Genomic DNA, 20848 nt, shown 5'->3' on the forward strand with positions numbered 1-20848 from the left:
TTCTCTCGTCAAATAAATAAATAAAATCTTAAAAAAAAAAAAAAAAAGAAAGAAAAGAAAAATAATTACAGAGTAGATCTATTTCTATAAGAAAATGTATTAACAAAATAACATGTTAAGAGTCAAAACACTGATGAAGTCTGACAGACACAAATGGTAGGTGGCTTCTCCCATCTGACAAACAATAATATTATATATATATATATAATGTTGAATCAAAATTTTCAGTTTAGAAATCAAAAAAGGGGAGGGAGGTGCCTGACTGGCTCAGTCAGAAGAGGATGAGACTCTTTTTTTTTTTTTTTTTTTAAAGTATTTTATTTATTTATTTGAGAGAGAGACAGTGAGAGAGAGCATGAGCGAGGAGAAGGTCAGAGGGAGAAGCAGACTCCCCGTGGAGTTGGGAGCCTGATGCGGGACTCGATCCCGGGACTCCGGGATCATGACCTGAGCCGAAGGCAGTCGTCCAACCAACTGAGCCACCCAGGCGTCCCGAGGATGAGACTCTTGATCTTCAAGCCCCACATTGGGTGTAGAGATTATGTAAATAAATAAAACTTAAAAAAAAAAAAAAAAGATTTTCAGTTTGATTAGTCAATATCCCCAATAACTGTTAGGAAAACGAGTTCCTACTATTCCACTACAGAATTTCTCTCTCTAAAGAGACACAGGTAGGACTTTGTACTAAGTGTGATATGGACTATCCACAGGAGACACATTCAGGTGATTTAATGGAAACAGAGCATTTACATCTCTTAAAAACAAAGAACAGTTAAATGTTCTAGCAGAAAAGACCTCGAAAGATAATCTGATCCAACCTCAGCCAGAGATGAGGAGACTGAGACCTGGAGAGAATAAGTAATTTATCCAAAATCCAAAAGCAAATCAAATTAACAATCACAAGTTTAATACATTGCTTTTCCCTCTGCCATGCTGCTCACTCATACATGTCTGGATAGAGATCTTTATGATTGCTGACAGTTGGAAAAACAGAATTGGCAGAATGTTCTCACCACCCAAATGTCAATGGCAGAAAGAAATCAGAACAATCTGCTTTCATTTATGATGGAGCAGACTGTCAGAAGGCTCCAGAAAGATTCCTAGATGACTACTTAGCTCTACCTAATACTATTTGGCCCTACTTATATGAAGCCCTAAGCCTTCTCCCCACAGGCTACCAGCTCTAGCTAAGACACTTGACCCTCTTTTGTTCTGTATATCAGAAGGCCACTATACAGCATATATCTGCCCAACTCCACTGGAAATGTCAAAATATCATTTCCAGTGAAAATAAAAGCAAGCCACCCTAAAGTACACAGAATATGACAATGAGAGACGTAGCAGTGTTACATATTGTCAAAATTATTTTTTTTAAAGATTTTATTTATTTATTTGACAGAGAGAGAGAAATCACAAGCAGGCAGAGATAGAAGGGGAAGCAGGCGCCCCGCTGATCAGAGAGCCTGATGCGGGGCTTGATCCCAGAATCCTAGGATCATGACCTGAGCCAAAGGCAGAGGCTTTAACCCACTGAGCCACCCAGGTGCCCCTATTTTGACGCTTTAAATACAACATATCTAAGCTGCTATTTTGAATCATTCTATGATAGCACCAGTCAAAACATAACATAGAGTATTTCCCAAATAATCTGCTAATAGAAGACTAAACATTTCAATCTGAAGAAACTGGAGCAAACAAACTTGAAACTGCAAAAATACAAAGAAATGACTGAGTCATTCTCTAATATTATTCAGCCATCTGATTATATTGCTTAAGTGATTTTTCTTTCTGAAGTTCAGTGACTCTACAGTCCTCTTTCTTAGATGTCTCTAATTAACCATAATTCTTTAATATTTCATGCAGACTAAATCTGCTGGAAATGTAAAAACAAAAGAAATGCTGATTCACCTAGCAGATATCCCTTACCTACCTGCGGCTCTGTGAGAGTTCGACAAGAGGGCTGATGCCTCAGCAAGAGCTGCAAGGGTGGCCAGCACTGAGGTGGTGGAATGTGACAAGTGTGGTGCTGAGGAGGCATGGGGGTCACCTACTTTGGTAAAAAAGGCAAATGAGGTCTGGCAGAGAGAATAAATGGGAGATTAACTAAAAATGGCTTTTATTAAATCAAAACCTCAGCTTTGCATTCTAATGTCTTCCTCTTGCTCTCCATTACAAACTGGTATTAACCAATGATCATGGTGTTAACATTCTTGGAAGGTTTAGAAAGGTTTTCCTTTAAAGTGGATTAAAGTAATATGCTTAGTAGAGGGCCACTACATTGCCCACATTTGCTCATTTTCTTGGCACTGCCAGTGCTGAGCATTCGGAGCCAATAGACCCAGAGGGCCGCCTACTCCCTAGGCTGGCTGTACAGAGCTCTCCCTGGCAGCAGGCTTACCCTAAACTAGATGGTGCTGAGGGAAGAGGGCCTGCAGATACTGCATCTATCCATAAGCCAGACAGGTGAGAAGACTCGGGATGACCTCTAACATAAGGACCAGTAAAACCTGGACATTTCATTTATTGAATGTCAAAGGGTAGTACAACTGATTCATGGTAAAAAATAATTATCTACTTTAATTTTGTCATGATATCCTTTAAAAAAAAAAAAAAAAACTTTGTTTACAACCTTTTCTTCTTATATCTGTGTGCTATCCTTACAGCTAAGTTCCAGGAGGAAAATACATTTGATCTGGCAACAGGCACACGCCTAACTTTATGAACCAAAAGTATTACTCGACAGTTTTGCATAAATATAACTTTTATAAAATGAATTGTTTTTTTTTTTAAAGATTTTATTTATTTATTTGACAGAGAGAGATCACAAGTAGGCAGAGAGGCAGGCAGAGAGAGAGGAGGAAGCAGGATCCCTGCTGAGCAGAGAGCCCGATGCGGGACTTGATCCTGGGACCTGAGATCATGACCTGAGCCGAAGGCAGCGGCTTAACCCACTGAGCCACCCAGGTGCCCCTATAAAATGAATTGTATTTCCCTATGTCTTTCATTATAATTTCAAAGATACTTTTGTGCCAGTTGTGAATTTATTCCAAATCCACCCTTCTTTGCCTTGCCTTGTCATACTGAAACCCTAACATGGACCCTAACAATATTTCTTGACAGTTAGCATGAAATTAAGTTTTGTCATACAAAATTCGTGGCTGCTCCTATATTGGTTATTCCTGTATTCTCTAGGGTTCTCCTCATAACTCCTAATAGTAGTTAATCCACTATTACTGGTAATTTTTCATGAATTGTACATGTAAGTTTAGATATTTTAGAAATCATACATATTATATATTACAATAAAATTATACAAATCACCATGTAGTTTTGTCGCCTGACTGGACTCTGACTAATACACTTACCTTCTTTTTAAGTGTATTCTTAATTTTTTAAAAAGATTCTATTTTTTAAAAAATATTTTATTTATTTATTTGACACACAGAGAGAGAAATCACAAGTAGGCAGAGAGAGAGGGGGAAGCAGGCTCTCTGCTGAGCAGAGAGCCTGATGCAGGACTCCATCCCAGGACCCTGAGATCATGACCAGAGCTGAAGGCAGAGGCTTAACCCACTGAACCACCCAGGTGCCCAAGATTCTATTTTTTTAAAGTAAGCTCTACACCCAATGTGGAGCTCAAACTCACAACCTGAATATTGAGAGTTGCACACTCCACTGACCGAGCCAGCCAGGAGTCCCTCAGTTTTTTTAAAGATTTACTTATTCATTTGAGAGAGAGCAAGCATGAACACCTACATGAAGGGCAGAGGGAGAAAGACAGTCTCAAGCAGATTCCACACTGAGCACAAGCCTGATGTGGGGCTCAATCCCACAATCCATGAGACTGAGCCAAAAGCAGGAGCTGGATGCTTAACCGACTGAGCCACCCAGGTGCCCCTTAATTTTTTTTAAAGATTTTATTTTTAAGGTTTTTATATTTAAGATATGTTTTCAAGATTATATTCTAATCTCTGTACCCAATGTGGGACTTGAATTTATAATCCCAGGATCAAGAGTCACATGTTCTACTGACTAAGCCAGCTAGGTGCCCCAATGTACTCTCAATTTTTGTTTTCCCACTATGCTTAAAGATTCTTTCCAGCGTTTCGTCTATCAAAAAGTCAGCTATCTGTAAAACACTTTAAAATACTTAAGGAAATTCCTTTTTAACACTCTTTATAATAAATACATCCACAGAGCAAAGAATCCTTTTCTGATATGATTAATGTAGGTAATTTAACTGCTTTATAAATTTAAATTTCAAAAAGCAGATTACTTACATAGTATTCCTAATAGCTATGAACTATCTTCTCTTAAGTTTATTATTCTTTTTTTAGTAATTTCTACACTCAATATGGGGCATGAACTCACAACTCTGATATCAAGAGTCACATGCCTTACCATCTCAGCCAGCCAGGTGCCCCAGCTACAAATGATCTTAATCTAGCTTCCGGATGATGATGGTAGCAGTGGGGGATTACCATGGAGACAGTGATGATAACTCTGTTTTATTCTTTCATTCTCTCACATAATACTCAGGAAACCAAACAGTCTGAGTGGAACACAGTGCCTGTCCTCCAGAAAGGAACCTATGTCTATCCAACAACTTCACACAGAGCAAGATCCAACTATAGCCTATTCCCTAATGTTCCCACTAAATTCATGATTTTCCCACCACACAGCTTATTACACCAAACACTGGCATAAGAACTCACAAATGAAACAAACAAGGAATAAGCAATTTTTAAATATATTTGTATATATAGCCCTTGAGGAGGTTGGAATATATCTGACAGTAAGTCACTAGCAATCTAAAAACAAGGTTGCTATTATTTTACCATACTTAAAACACTCGCACACACCAGGGCTGTTGTAATTAAAGTTCAAGTAGGCCAGGTATCAGGTAGGTCACTCAGCTAAAGTAGAATAGCTGGGTAATGCTTCTTGAAAAGGCATTGTATACTTTTTAGCACATAATGATACCAAGCTAAGGCTGTTCTCCCTTTGATTCAGACATGACTCACTCAACTTCCCCTTAACAGCAAAAGGAAGAAAGAACATTTGTGGAAAATTGGATTTAATACCCTGATATACACAGTTGAAACTAAAAAGCAATGATCCAAATTACCTCCATAGACTTATCCCTATGAATTTTAGGAAAATTAGGTACTTTATTGCTAAACAATATTAATTTTTTCCTTCTTCTCAGTATAAGACCCAACATCAATCAAAGTAAAATGCACATGGATGGTGTTATTTTAAAATGGCATTATCAGGGATGACTCTATTATTTCTACATATAATATATATAATAGAGTATATACTCTATTATATACATATGTATATGCATATATATATATAATGTATCTATTCAGAATGTGGCTTAGAGAAACTCATCATATCAGGATTAAGGGGAGTGTGCTATGGTAGGATAGGCAATCTCAGTGAGTTGGTGAAAAACTAAGTAACTTGCCCAGGTCACATAGGTAGTAAATGTCAGAGGCCAGACTAGAATGCACTTCATTAGATTTCTCAAAGCCTGTACTCTTTATGAACCAATACAAAGCTATTTATATTTTACTTTGGAGTGCATCTTATGATCCTACAGAAATAGCAAATTCATCTTTGTAGATCCTACAGACATAGAAAATTCATCTTTGTAACTCTTTTCTTGCCCTGATTAATGTTTAATTTAGTCTGCCTTTCTGAACTGCTGCATTGTGATGGTAGCACTGACGACCAGTGATATCTTTAGTCACAAATGGAAAACTGAAAGCAAACTTTATAATACAAATTTTGTTATCAAAAATATCCATCGGGGGTGCCTGAATGGCTCAGTGGGTTAAAGCCTCTGCCTTCAGCTCAGGTCACGATCCCAGGGTCCTGGGATCGAGCCCCTCATCAGGCTCTCTGCTAAGCAGGGAGCCAGCTTCCCTCTCTCTCTCTCTCTCTGCCTGCCTCTCTGCCTACTTGTGATCTCTGTTGTCAGATAAATAAATAAATAAAAATCTTAACAACAAAAAAAATATCCACCAGGGCGCCTGGGTGGCTCAGTGGGTTAAAGCCTCTGCTTTCGGCTCAGGTCATGACCCCAGGGTCTTGGGATTGAGCCCCGCATAAGGCTCTCTGCTTGGCAGGGAGCCTGCTTGCCCCTCTCACTCTTCTAGGCACTCTGCCTACTTGTGATTTCTGTCTGTCAAATAAATAAATAAAATCTAAAAAAAAAAAAATCCATCAAAATGATTATCCTAGGATACTTAAAACTATTCCTGGATGGAGGCACCTGGATGACTTAGTCGGTTGAGTGTCTCCCTTCAGCTCAGGTCACGATTCCAGGGCCCTAGGATTGAGCTCCTCATTGGGCTCCCTGCTTGGCAGGGAGCCTGCCTCTCCCTCACCTTCTGCCATTCCCCCACCTTGTGTTCTCTGGCTCTCTCCGTCAATAAATAAAATCTTTTTAAAAAATTACAAAAATATTACTGGATGATGGAGGGAAAAAAGAAGGGTGGCTCGGTTGGTTGTGCATCCAACTCTTGATTTCAGCTTAGGTCATGATCTCAGGGTGGTGAGATCAAGCCCCGTGTCTGGCTCTGCACTTGGCATGGAGCCTGCTTGGGATTTTCTTTCTCCCTCTGACCCTCTTCTCCTCCCCTTGCACACGCAACTGCACACATTCTCTCTCTCTCTCAAAAAAAAAAGAAAAAAAATTGGGTAACAGGGAAAAAAGCAAGCCACCCACCCTCCCAACCATTCAGGAAAAGAAAATCCTTGAGCCTAGTTGAATAATACAACCTGAATTTTTCTTATAACTTTTCTCCTTTCTTTTATCTGCATTAATTATCTCCCCTGAAGTGGGAGAGGCAGGTAGAATGGTTTCATGGGTAAGACAACACTGGAGAGATCAGCTCTATTATGTGATGGTTTAGCAATCTTAATTCATAGTGGCAACATACAGAAGAGAGAAACAAAAGGTTTGCCAAAAGGAACATGACAAATATGATATAGGCCCATGGGAACCAAGGCTACGAAGCTATATCCTAAATATCTTCAGCTTTGCTTATCATTTCAGATCTGGTCTGAAGAATTTCAATAGTTACATGACCAACTCTAGCTCCTTTTACATGTTTATGAACATATAACTATACTGGCTTCTAAAGAATTTTGGATCCTAAAGGTACTTGTTCTAATCACTGTGGCATGTATTACAAGAAATCCAAAAGTCTGTGAATGTTCTGATTACATGTATATGTATATTTAACCTAATTTTTTTGAATTATCAAGCTGAAAGCAAAGCACAGTGATTTTTAAATGATAGTTGATGGCTTATAAAAATGAAGGTCACTACTGCCCCCTTGAGGGCATAACAGAATGAACTTTCATTAAGGAGTTATATTTACATTTAACCCTATTATTGAAGTCCTGCTATAAAATGGAAACACAAAGTTTCATAACCTCATAAAGTAGGTATTATTATATCCCAATTTTGTAGATAAGTAAAGAAGGCTTAGAGAAGTAAGAGTTTTCCAAGGTCAAGCATGTAGTCAATTAATAAATCAGTATTTGAATGCAGTTCTGAATGTAAAATTCTATGTATATTGTGTATGTTCTTTCTATTTAACCACACTGCCCCTCAATTATAACACCTCATTCAAGATCTTTCTTTGATATTGCACAAACCTTTTTTTTTTTTTTAAGATTTTGTTTATTTATTTGACAGAGAGAGAGAGAGTACGAGCACACACATGAGCAGGGGCAGGAGGAGAGGGAGAAGCAGGCCCCCTGCTGAGCAAAGCCCGATGCGGGACTTGATCCCAGAAACCCAGGATCATGACCTGAGCTGAAGGCAACGCTTAACCAACTGAGCCACCCAGGCATCCCGGATATTATACAAACTTAACTAGAATACAGTGTCTTATTTTTAAGTGAAAGTCAGAAACAGAAAAAGAAACCGAGTCAGTAAGAAAATTGATGTAAATTAGGACACAAACTCCCTCATTGTAAAACAAATATTTGTGTTTTTTTAAAAGATTTTATTTATTTGACAGGGAGAGAGATCACAAGTAGGCAGAGAGGCAGGCAGAGAGAGAGGGGAAAGCAGGCACCCCGCTGAGCAGGGAGCCCACCATAGGGCTCAATCCCAGGACCCTGAGATTATGACCTGAGCCAGAGACTTAACCCACTGAACCACCCAGGTGCCCCTAAAACAAATATTTGTAAAGAAATGTTGAAAATAGCTCAGTTTGCTCCTTTTTAGATAGATGTTTTTGTTAAAAACATACAAGTCTCAAAATGAGCTTTTCTTTGCCATTTTGTTGTTTACTTATGTTTCCAAGAATAAATCAAAGCTCTTATACTTTATTCAAAAGATCACATGTATCTCTTTTATATCGGCACTCCAATATCCATTTACATTTATTCTGGTTTATTTGTCACTGTTTTAGATTATGAGTATTTAACTATTTTCTTTAGTGGTAACCATACTGAAGCACCCTTGTGTTTTCATTTTGCAGTCATATATAACCCTTCCACAGATCAATCTGTAGAATATTTTACTTTTAATACAGTAAGCACTGATGTGTAATCCCTGTGTATGATCTCCTCTTCCCCCAGGAAGAATAAATACATTGGCTTTAAAATCTATTATAAATCTTCTATTTGGGGAATATTTTAATAAACGAGTAGGTATCAGATAGAGTATCAATTCATCTCATAGGAAAAACTGGGGTTCTGTTCATTTTAAGTCTAAAATAAATGCCACGTTATCAGATTATTACCTGAGGTTGTTTTGGTGTTGGTTGAAGAAACAAGGCTAGCGAGGTTGACAACTTCTCCAGATGTGAAGATGAATGGGGCAGCCACAGTCACGGGGTTGGCTCTCTCGGGATTAGCATTCACCTGATTCTGCATCGCTTCCTACCAAACAAGGCAGGATATTTCAAAGTCAGAACTTGTTAGCCTTAGTTATACAGTTACTGAACAGCAACTCCCACCCCAATGCTCTGTTGAGCAGAACTAGTGGTGGAACACAATGTCCCAGGATGCTCAGAGTTCTCATTAAGACTACTGTTTTTCTAGGGCGCCTGGGTGGCTCAGTGGGTTAAGCCTCTGCTCAGGTCATGGTCTCAGGGTCCTGGGATCTAACCCCACATTGGACTCTCTGCTCAGCGGGAAGCCTGCTTTCCCCTCTCTCTGCCTGCCTCTCTGCCTACTTGTGATCTCTCTGTCAAATACATAAATTAAAAATCTTAAAAAAAAAAGAAAAAAGACTACTGATTTTCTTTTTTGTTTTGTTTGATTGTTTGTTTTCCAGATCAGGGCGACAGAGATGTTAGGTTGCTTTCCCAAGTTTATTTCTAATTTAAAGAAAAAAAGTATTATCATTTCCAAAAAAGTGTATCATTTGCAAAAACTTCTAGACAATTCACTTAACCTGTCTGGAACTTGTTTTTTTCTTATTTGGAAAATGGAGGGGGGGAGCCTAAGAAGTAATTTCCAGCATGAACATTCTATCAATTATATACAGGTCAATGTGCTAGCCAAAGATCCCTGCAGCAAATCTGCAGAGAACAATATTCTCCAGAGTTTTGTCCAACTACTTGTTCCATTTTGCCATTGAAGAAATTCCTAAGAGAATATATAACAAGCAAATAAATGAGTGCCAGATTTTAAAGTCTAGTTCCATATGCTGTATTTTGCTTCCAGGGCTCTCTGTACAATTTAGGTGTAAAGATACTTATTTTTATTTTCTGACTTTCAGAAGCAGTTTTCTACAAACATGATATCTACTTATGAAGTCCAATTACAAAAGAGCTCTAATTAAGGAAATTGAAAGCTAAAGAGGACAACTGGTCTATGGAGAACCATCAGTCAGAAAAAAAGGAATAAACAAACAAACTCCTGAAAATGCAGCAGAAATGGATACCCATTTTTTACATATAATTATCCCTTTGATTAAGAGCCTCAGTTGAAACAGATTATCCATGTACTGGTTACTGTTTTTTGGTTTTTTAAAAAAAATATTTTATTTATTTATTCGACACAGAGAGAGCGTGCGCATAAGCAGGGGGAACAGCAGAAGGAGAAGGAGAAAGCAGGCTCTTCAAAGACCCTGGGATCATGACCTGAGCCCAAGGAAAATGCCAATCATCTGAGCCACCCAGGCACCCCTGGAGTGCTTTTTTAAAAAAAATAATTTATTTATTTGACAGAGAGAGAGAGTACAAACAGGGGGAGTGGCAGGCAGAGGGAGCAGCAGGCTCCCAGCTGAGCAAGGAGCCCAATGTGGGACTTGATCCCAGCACCCTGGGATCATGACCTGAGCCCAAGGCAAATGCTTACCTGATTGAGCCACCCAGGCACCCTAGAATGCTATTTTTTTTTTTAAAGATACCAATGACACTGAGTCACAAGATTGAGACATATCAGAAGTTTAGAAGTTCTACCTTGATAAACGGAGCAAATTTAATTTTGATTCAGATCCTATAAAAAAAAAATTTCTCAACTTCAATTGAAATGTATTCTGGGGGTATAAAACGAAACAGACCTGAAGGATGAGCAGAATTTCAGCATTCTTTTTCTCCAGGGCTATGTCAAAGGCAGATTTATCAAACTTGCTGAAAGCATGGACATCAGCTCCATATTTGATAAGTAGCTCTACAACATCTCGATGGTGGTGTTCTGTAGCCCAATGTAAAGCTGTCATCTTCAGCATGTCCTTGGCATTCACATCTGCACCATTCTATCACAGAGATGTAATTTTTTTCAAAGAGACACTGGTTATAGTAGCACAGGTGCAAGATCCCATCAGCCAAATAAAAAGAATTTCAATGGAGATTACACATATTCAAATTTAGATCACATAGAAATATCAAATGGAAAAACATTCTTCAAATTCTCCTGAATGATGACAGACATAATATCTTCAATGAGTGGGTCTTTTAAGGACAATTGGGAAATTACAACAGATGGGAAAGGAAGGGGAAAAGAACAGATTTTTGCTGCATTTATTAACAGAGAGCTGAGAGCCTACAAAAATAGGCTTAAGTACAGAAAACACCTGCAGAAAGAGAATGAAGAAAAATCAATAAAGTCTGCTTAGCTGGTAAAAGATTAGAAAACAAAATCCTTATAGCCATGATGTCTCTTAAAAGATACACAAATCTATGCTATGAACTGTCCTAAACTTAATCTTTCCCAGCCTAGTTTCCTACCACCCGTTTAAGTAAGAAAACAGGGAGGTGAGTGTCTTTTTTACAATACAGATCTGCCACTATTACCCTAACAAGCAGTTCCACGATGTGTGCATGTCCATCAGCTGCAGCCATGTGCAAAGGGGTCCTGTCCACTTTGGTCCGGGCATCCCTGCTAACGCCTGCTCGAAGGAGCACTTCTGCTGTGGAATAATGACCATACTGGGCTGCAAGGTGGAGGGGTGATGTTCCAAGCTGCGGGAAAATAATACTCATTGAATATCAACTGTGTGCAGAGTCCTAAATCATTGCCGGAGGGACACAAATGAACAAGAGGTACAGTCTATGGTTCTTGTCCTTGGAGTGACAATCTGGTTGTGCAACAGGCATAAAGAATATTAATTAAGGCAAATAAATATACCACCAATTACATGAGTGCTAAGTATAATGGATTTAAGTCAGATGGAAAGATTCCATATATATCAGGAAAGATTCTCTAAAGGACATGATGTTAAAGCAAAGCTTAGAAGAAGGTTAAAAAAAATGGATAAACAAGAATATTCTGCATTGAGTAGTGGAAAGGGGTAGGTGGGTTCAAAACAATTCTTAGGAAAACGGCAGAGACTAGAACGTCACTGAGATTTGGTGTGCAAATTTAACTGACTGAACAGAAGTCTGTTGACACAGTAAAGCAAAGCAAAAAGACTGGAGAGATGAAGAGGCAATAAAATTTTAGCAATGGCGTGTCAATAGCAATAAGAAGCCTGGATTGTCTCAAAGTAAATCTGTAAGAATTCTCTATCTTTGGCCACTTACCCAGAGATTTATTCCTTTCTTTGTGTTAGGTCCTTTATTTTAAGCCTATGCTGTTTATTTTTTGCATTCCATATATGTTCAGCCTCTCTGTCTGACTGACTTTAATTCACATTGCACTTTTCAGGTCTATTAATAGAAATGCTAATCTCATAGGTTTCCTTTTCTTCCTTTTTGTGAAGTGCTAAGTACCTGCTGGCCTCTAAAGTTATGAATTAATCACCCCAGGATAGAGGATACCAGCTCATTGAATTGTTAAAATTAGGCAATGCTAACTGATTGGCTCAGTCAGTAGAGCACATGACTCTTGATCTCAGGGTTGTGAATCTGAGCCCCACAATGGGTGTAGAGATTACTTAAAAATAAAGTCTTTGAGGGGCACCTGGGTGGCTCAGTGGGTTAAGCCTCTGCCTTCAGCCCAGGTCTAGGATCGAGTCCCAGAGCCCCACATCGGGCTCTCTTCTAGGGGAGCTTGCTTTCCCTACCCCCTCTCTGCCTGCCTCTCTGCCTGCTTGTGATCTCTCTCTCTCTCTCTCTGTCAAATAAATAAATAATATCTTTAAAAATAATAATAATAAAATTTAAAAATAAAATCTTTGAAAAAAAAAGGAAAAAAATGGTAAGGCACGCATTAGGAATAATTAAATATTTTTTTTTTAATTTTTTAAGATTTTTTATTTATTAATTTGACAGAGAGAAATCACAAGTAGATGGAGAGGCAGCCAGAGAGAGAGAGAGAGGGAAGCAGGCTCCCTGCTGAGCAGAGGGCCCGATGCGGGACTCGATCCCAGGACCCTGAGATCATGACCTGAGCTGAAGGCAGTGGCTTAACCCACTGAGCCACCCAGGCGCCCCCATTAGGAATAATTAAAAGAGTTTACCAGTCTGTGGTGCAGAGATGACTTAAAAAAATAAAAATAATTAAATTAGGCAACCCTTTTAAAATCTATCTCTTCAAGATGGCTGCCTGGGCTCGTGAAATTATACCTTCCTCTTAATGTTTTTTTAGCAGTGGTAAAAAGGAAACAAAATGCCTAGACTATTTCTGATTAACCAGGACACTTTAGAGAAAATGAAACACGTAATTCATTTAGTTTAGAAATGCACTCTTATTATACTGACTTTGTTTAATTTCTAGCTAATTACAGAAACCTAGAACCTAAGTACATTCCAGGGAGAATTAAACCTTCAGAAAATACTCTAAAAAGCATTATAGAAAATCACAAGTTTGTAATACCTTACAATTACTACCTATATATCCACAGGAGACGCCTGCAATTTAGGAAACTAGAAGACGACTACATATTTAGATGAAACAAAGAAAATAAAACTCTTATAGGGAGAGTGAGGCAGAAAGGGAATGAAGAAAAATCAATAAAGTCTGTTTAGCCTTTAAGGAAAAGGTTGGAGGGATGCCTGGCTGGTTTAGTCAGTAGAGTGTGCAACTCTTGATCTCAGGGTTGTAAGTTCAAGCCCCACACTGGGTGTAGAGATTACTTAAAAATAAAATCTTTGGGGGCGCCTGGGTGGCTCAGTGGGTTAAAGCCTCTGCCTTTGGCTCAGGTCATGATCCCAGGGTCCTGGGATCGAGCCCCGCATCGGGCTCTCTGCTCAGCAGGGAGCCTGCTTCCTCCTCGCTCTCTGCCTGCCTCTCTGCCTACTTGTGATCTCTGTCTGTCAAATAAATAAAATCTTTAAAAAAATAAAATAAATAAATAAAATCTTTGGGAAAAAAAAAGGAAGAAATTGATAACAGTGCACATTGGGAATAGTTAAAAGAACTTACCCAGTCTGTGGTGAATGGGGCGCCATTTGCCATCAATGTTCTCACTTCATCATCTTGGCCTTTTCTTGCTGCTTCTAGCAACCTCTTCCCCAAATCCACCAAAGACATCTTTATGCATAGGAACAAATGTTTTCGGGAAGCTGTAACTCAAACATAAGGAAAGCTGTCTGTAAATGTTTTTAGAAGACCTCTTGTACTTAAACATATGCAAGACACTTCTCAAGCTGACTATCCAGTAAGGCGTTTCCTTTCTACCTCACCTAACACAATCAGATACTTGGCAAAGTTTCAGGCCCTAAATAGGTCTTTAATGTTCAATATTCAGAAAAATACTTTGGAAATCTGTGCAACACATTACCACCTCTCTAGCTTAAGGAAGCAATAAAACAGCATTTCATCCCTTTGAAACAACTGTGATTAGAAATGTTACGGCACATGAAAGAATGATGAACAAACACCGAGGCTATGCAGACTCGGATATGGCAGATACTTATAAAAAAAATGAACAGAGTGAGCTGCCATTTCAAGGAAAACAACTGACAGTGTTTACTAACAATTATTAATTTTAATTTTTATAATTTGAATTTTCAAGCAAAAGTAGAATTTTGGGAAACTTAAATCTACCACTATGACTTGACAGCTTACTACAGACTTTTCTGATGAAATTAGTGGTAATACTAATGAATATGATTTTTAAATATTGTATAATAAAATGCATCAACATTTGGATCACCTGCATAATTTGCTTAACCAATATTTTTCAAATGACCAATGCATGTTATAAAATCATGTGTAAGTACAAATGAAGTGAAAGATCAGGGTGTTTTAAGGTAACAGAGTGTAATAATTTCATTGATATGGTTTCAGATTCCTCACTGCAACTAACTTTTAAGAAATTGCCACTTTTGGGGCGCCTGGGTGGCTCAGTGAGTTAAGTCTGCCTTCAGCTCAGGTCATGATCTCAGGGTCCTGGGTCAAGCCCCGAGGGCTCTCTGCTCAGCAAGGAGCCTGCTTTCCCCTCTCTCTCTGCCTGTCTCTCTGCCTACTTGTGATCTGTCAAATAAATAAATAAAATCTTTTTTTTTTTTTTTAAGATTTTATTTATCAGAGAGAGAGAGAGAGGGAGAGAGCGAGCACAGGCAGACAGAATGGCAGGCAGAGGCAGAGGGAGAAGCAGGCTCCCCGCCGAGCAAGGAGCCCCATGTGGGACTGGATCCCAGGACGCTGGGATCATGACCTGAGCCGAAGGCAGCTGCTTAACCAACTGAGCCACCCAGGCGTCCCTACATAAATAAAATCTTAAAAAAGTAAGTAAGAAAGAAGCAAGCAAACAAACAAACTGCCACTTTGGGGCGCTTGGGTGGCTCAGTCGTTAAGTGTCTGCCTTCAGTTTAGGTAGTGATCCCAGGGTTCTGGGATTAAGCCCCGCACCGGGCTCCTTGCTCCATGGGAAGCCTGCTTCTCCTTCTCCCACTCCCCCTGCTTGTATTTCCTCTCTCACTATGTCTCTCTCTCTGTCAAATAAATAAATAAATAAACTGCCACTTTGTCCAGTGTTTGTGTAGCACCAAAGAACACCCATAATTACCTGAAAAAGCCATTTAACTTACTCCTTCTTTCTCCAAGTACATATTGCAACAGATTAAATGAAATAGTAAATATGAGAATGCAGCTGTTTTCTATTAAGCTAGAAGTTGGAGATTTGCAAAAATAATAAACAATGCTATTCCTCTTATTATTTAACTTGGAAGATGTATTTTTCATAAAAATGTGTTATTTAGGGGCACCTGGGTGGCTCAGTGGGTTGAGCCTCTGCCTTCAGCTCAGGTCATGGTCTCAGGGTCCTGGGACCGAGCCCCACATTGGGCTTTCTGCTCATCAGGGAGCCCTTCCTGCCCCCCTTCCTCTCTGCCAGCCTCTCTGTCTACTTGTGATCTCTCTGTCAAATATATAAATAAAATCTTTAAAAAACATGTGTTATTTATGTTAACAGGTACAGGATTTACAATTGTACTTTAACTAATAAGCATTTAAAAATTAATTTCTAAAACAGTAAATCCCAACAGATATAACACATTGGAATCCTCAATAATTTTTAGAAATATAAATGAGTCCTGGGGCACCTGGGTGGCTCAGTTATTAGGCACTTGCCTTTGGCTCAGGTCAGGATCCCAGGGTCCTGGGATCCAGCCCCGCACTGGGTTCCCAGCTCAGTGGAAAGCCTGTTTCTCCCTCTCCCACTCTCCCTGCTTGTGTTCCCTCTCTTGCTGTCTCTCTCGTAAAAAAAAAAAAAATCTTAAAATAATATATATATACACATATACATATAAATGTGTGTATATAGATAGACAGATAGATACACACACACACACTGAAACCACAAAATTTGAGAATCACTGGCTTAGGCAAATCATTCAGGTACTATGGGATTTAATTTCCCAGTCTATATCACTGAGCATTGTCCTCAAACATGGGTGTCTGGGAGAACACCAAGAGCTTGTTCAAAATGAGTACACGTCAGGCTCCAGTCCAGACCCTTTGAATAAGTATGTTCAAGAGAAGAGGATGGACTTTAATAGTATGAACCTCTATGTCAGGCTTTACAACTCAAGAAAATGCTGGAGAAAAAAATGATGGTAAAGCCTTATTACAGAAAACCGACACTTTGCATTTCTCCATGATTGCCTTCCTTTTAAAATATCAAATTAAAATTTCAATCTAGTTTTTGTTTGTTTGTTTGTTTGTTTACTAACAGTTAAAAACAAGAGCAAAGGGTGCCTGGCAGTTGGTTGAGTGACTGCCTTCGGCTCAGGTCATGATCCTGGAGTCCCGGGATTGAGTCCCACATCAGGTTCCTAGCCATGGGGAGCCTGCTTCTCCCTCTGACCTTCTCCCATCTCATGATCTCTCTTACTGTCTCTCAAATAAATAAATAAAATCTTAAAAAAAAAAAAAAGAGCAAATTTTTTTGTGGTTTATTAGTCATAAATGGCTCCCTCACATTTTCTCAGATTACACTATATATAAAAGTTGTATCACCAAGTCTCAAACACTTTCAACATAACTGATCACAAAGGGGAAGAATTCCCTACAAAGGAATGTTTAGAAATGCTGGCAAAAAGCAGAAGTATTCTAATAGTGAAATTTCAGCTATTCTCTATGGTAAAAAAATAGTCAGTTGAAGGTTGAGGTATTTGCTTAAGGAGAAATCTGGTTTGCTTCACATTCTGGGGAAGCTGATATATCCAGAAAACAGATCCTTCATTTATTTTTTTTTAAACTTTTTTGGACTTTGTTTATTTATTTTAAAGATTTTATTTATTTATTTGACAGACAGAGATCACAAGTAGGCAGAGAGAGAGGAAGAAGCAGATCCCCCGAGGAGCAGAGAGCCTGATGTGGGGATCGATCCCAGGACCCTGGGATCATGACCTGAGCCCAAGGCAGAGGCTTTAACCCACTGAGCCACTCAGGCACCCAAAACAGAGCCTTTAAATAAGTTTATTTTATCCCATTGCAACTGTTGTCTTCAGCACCTGAACTCTTGCCAGGTACTTCTTTAAGAAAAAACAATATTTTATTTATTTATTTGACGGAGAGAGACACAGCGAGAGAGGGAACACAGAAAGGGGGAGTGGGGGAAGCAGGCTTCCCGCCAAGCAGGGAGCCCAATGCGGTCCTCAATCCCAGAATTCTGGGATCATGATTTGAGCCAAAGGTAGACACTTAAGACTGAGTCACCCAAGTATTTCTGAGGTCAATTTGTCTCACCATAGTCTGCCTTCAAACATACATTAATCGTATCACTATTTATTTATTTATTTATTTAAGAGAGAGCTTGAGTGCATGAGCAGGGGAGGGGACGTGCAGAGAGAGAGAGAGAAAGAATCTTTTTTTTTTTTTTTTTTTTTAAAGATTTTATTTATTTGTCAGAGTGAGAGAGGGAGAGAGAGCGAACACAGGCAGACAGAATGGCAGGCAGAGGCAGAGGGAGAAGCAGGCTCCCTGCCGAGCAAGGATCCCAGGATGCTGGAATCATGACCTGAGCCAAAGGCAGCTGCTTAACCAACTGAGCCACCCAGGTGTCCTGAGAGAGCGGAAGAATTTTTTTTTTTTTTTTTTTTTGAGCGGAAGAATCTTAATCAGGCTTTGTGCTTTGTGCTCAGTACAGAGATTGAGGCTGGGTCAATTGCACAACCCGGAGATCATGACTTAAGCCAAAATCAAGAGTCAGATGTTTAACCAACTGAGCCACCCAGGAATCCCACTTATCTTTTTTTTTTTTTTTTTTTTTTTTTAAAGATTCTATTTATTTGAGAGAGAGAGAGAGAGAGACAGCAAGTGTGGGCTGGGGCAGAGGAAGAGGGACAGATACACTCGGCACTGAGTGTGGAGCCTGACACTGTGCTTGATCCCATGACCCCAAGATCATGACCTGAGACAAAATCAAGGGTCTGATGCTCAACCCACTAAACCATCCAGGCGCCCCCACTTTTAACCATATTTGTGAGCCCATGTATCAGTATCATTAAATGGCAGCTGACCCAGATTTGTAACCCCATTCTTTAAATAGGCCATGAAAAGTCTTATTTCTTACTATACAAAGATACAGTTAAACTCTGGGATTAGAAAATAAGCAGGGTGAGGGGCGCCTGGGTGGCTCATCGGGTTAAATCCTCTGCCTTGGGCTCAGGTCATGATCCCAGGGTCCTGGGATCAAGCCCTGCATCGCATTGGGCTCGCAGGGAGCCTGCTTCCTCCCCTCCTCTCTCTCTGCCTGCCTCTCTGCCTACTTGTGATCTCTCTCTCTCTGTCAAATAAATAAAATCTTAAAAAAAGAAAGAAAGAAAGAAAGAAGGAAAGAAAGAAAGAAAAAGAAAGGAAAAGAAAAGAAAAGAAAAGAAAAGAAGCAGGGTGTTGTATTTATCAACTGATATAAAAGAGGTCTCCTAGAATTGTGTTCAAGGCTCTTTTCTCCTCTACCCTCTTTTGAGTTTACCTGAAGCATCTCTCCAAAGTAAAAGCAAAATGTATTTTTAAAATAACAGCATTTGGGGGAGGGGGTATTATGTGCCATTCTCCCATAGCCTACCTAAACACTGACAATATACACCAGAAAAGAGATGAAGGACAGTCTAGGCACCTTAATTATTGATTATTAAAAACACGGGGAAAACATTCTCCCTTACTGGATGTACCTCTACTTTCCCTATACATAAGGTGAAAAGACAAAATCTGATTCAACTTGTCTCTTAGGATTTTGGAGATTAATAAAGTAACAAAGCACCCACTCCCCTTCCCAAACAAACATACTAGAACTCTGAATAACTGTGTCTTAATAACTAATGAAGTGCTTGAGCTCTCGACAACAAAGTACTCTATTATCACAGAGTAATTACAGAGAATTTGGGTGGGGCAGTTCTGTTTCACAGTTTCAAAGCGTGTGTGAAAATAGATGCTTAAGAGCATGTCAACTGGAATGGGTGGGTCAAATGGCACGATGAAGATGTGCTCCCGACAGCCAAAAATGTTAAAATTGCTGGGGGTAAGCCACAGAATGTCTTTTTCTACATATGTTTAAGAGAAAGAAGTACTTTTGGGAAGAGAGAAAAGAATGGGATAATCTTGGGCGCCTGGGTGGCTCAGTGGGTTAAGCCGCTGCCTTCAGCTCAGGTCATGATCTCAGGGTCCTAGGATCAAGGCCCGCATCGGGCTCTCTGCTCAGCAGGGAGCCTGCTTCCCCCTCTCTCTCTCTGCCTGCTTGTGATCTCTCTCTGTCAAATAAATAAATAAAATCTTTAAAAAAAAAAAAAAAAGAATGGGATAATCTCTGCTGGCTCGAGGAAATCTGTGAGGACAGGTGAAACCTAACGAGAAGGAGAAATGGAATTGAAGAGTCCATGTTCTGACGACTCCCCCCCCCACCACCATGTTTCTATTGCATACATCTCCACCGGCCGCCAGCTGTACAAACAACTGTGCATCAACTGGGGGCGGAGCCCGTACTACTCTTGCTCCGATTACCGAGCTCACTCAAAATCTTTAGGCTACTACTGAGGTCAGAGAATTGAGAGTCCCCGTTTTTTCCTTCATTACAAATCTTCCAGTTCCAAACAGCAACGTTGTCTTTCTGGAAGAGTCAACGGCGGCAAAGAGCCAAGGCCGCAGCCCCAAGCCCGGACTCCGGGCTGCCCCCTGGCGGTCACCTTCATGGCCTTCGCTTCCCTGGGTCCAGCTCCCCAGTCCCAGGTCTTACACCCACCCCCTTCTTCACCTCCCAGTCCCCTCCCCTTCCTCCCAGCAACATCCCCTTCCTCTTCATCCCCCCCTCCCCGAGCTGCCCCCGCTCCCGTGAGGGGCGCCGCTCTGTCTGCACCCAGAAGTCTGGGGCTGGGCTGGGAATAGTTGCAACTTCTCACAGCAGTCTCCATTCCAGCCCCGAGGCCCCCCAGAGTCCAGACGTCGTCTTCTTCCCCCTCACCTCCTCGTCCGGGACGCTGCCGGCCGCGCTTTCACCGAGCCCGCCAGTTTGGTCCCGTTTCTTTCTCTAGTTAACACTCCCTGTCACTGACGGTTACTTTTTGGCCTTTTCATATATGCATATTTTGGGGGCCTTTAACCCCCCCTCGTGGAGAAATGGAGGCAACAAAATGGCGGACCCGGAAGTGAATTCTAAGCGAATACAATCTTTGGCGGAGGGATCTATGAAGAGAAAATGATCAGAAAAGCCAAATTTACATTCGAACCGAAGAGCAATGCAACTCGAGGATCATAGTCTATCCATCGAAGGGTTTCTGAGGTGGAAAAGGGTGTATCCGAGATAACCCAGGCGGGACTATTTAACGAGGCGGAGGATTGTTGATTACGTGTCTTACGTGTCGTATAGTTCCGGTAGGGGACGGACCTGATGGTTCCTTTTGGCGCCAAGAACCGGGGGACGTGTCGATGATGGTTCGGGGCCAGTGTGGGTCCCGAGCTTTTTTGGTACCCTGACTGGGGGGGCCCTAAGGTTGACGGGAAAACCTTGTTTCCCTGTTTCAGCCTCAGGTGAAGCACCTGG

At 40.3% G+C, this 20848-nt stretch overlaps 1 protein-coding gene across 7 annotated transcripts in view; it reads right to left on the reverse strand.

The window, feature by feature from the left end:
* Positions 1–20594, reverse strand: part of GABPB2 (GA binding protein transcription factor subunit beta 2) — a 29524-nt gene extending 8930 nt beyond the window's left edge. For 2 of the 7 annotated variants that reach the window (XM_059138146.1, XM_059138142.1), the window contains exons 1-5: positions 20270–20588; positions 13789–13928; positions 11277–11444; positions 10544–10738; positions 8775–8913 (exon numbers count right to left, since the gene is read on the reverse strand). In XM_059138146.1, coding sequence (XP_058994129.1) covers positions 8775–8913; positions 10544–10738; positions 11277–11444; positions 13789–13896 — 610 coding nt within the window. In that variant the 5' untranslated portion in view covers positions 13897–13928; positions 20270–20588. Of the gene's footprint in view, positions 1–1930; positions 2051–8774; positions 8914–10543; positions 10739–11276; positions 11445–13788; positions 13929–20269 lie in introns of all 7 variants that reach the window. The other 5 variants (XM_059138141.1, XM_059138140.1, XM_059138144.1 and 2 more) reach the window with 5 other exon arrangements.
* Between the last annotated feature and the right edge of the window lie 254 nt (positions 20595–20848).

This window comes from Mustela lutreola, chromosome 10, assembly GCF_030435805.1.
Source record: "Mustela lutreola isolate mMusLut2 chromosome 10, mMusLut2.pri, whole genome shotgun sequence".
In the NCBI taxonomy this organism is placed as follows: Eukaryota; Metazoa; Chordata; class Mammalia; order Carnivora; family Mustelidae; genus Mustela; species Mustela lutreola.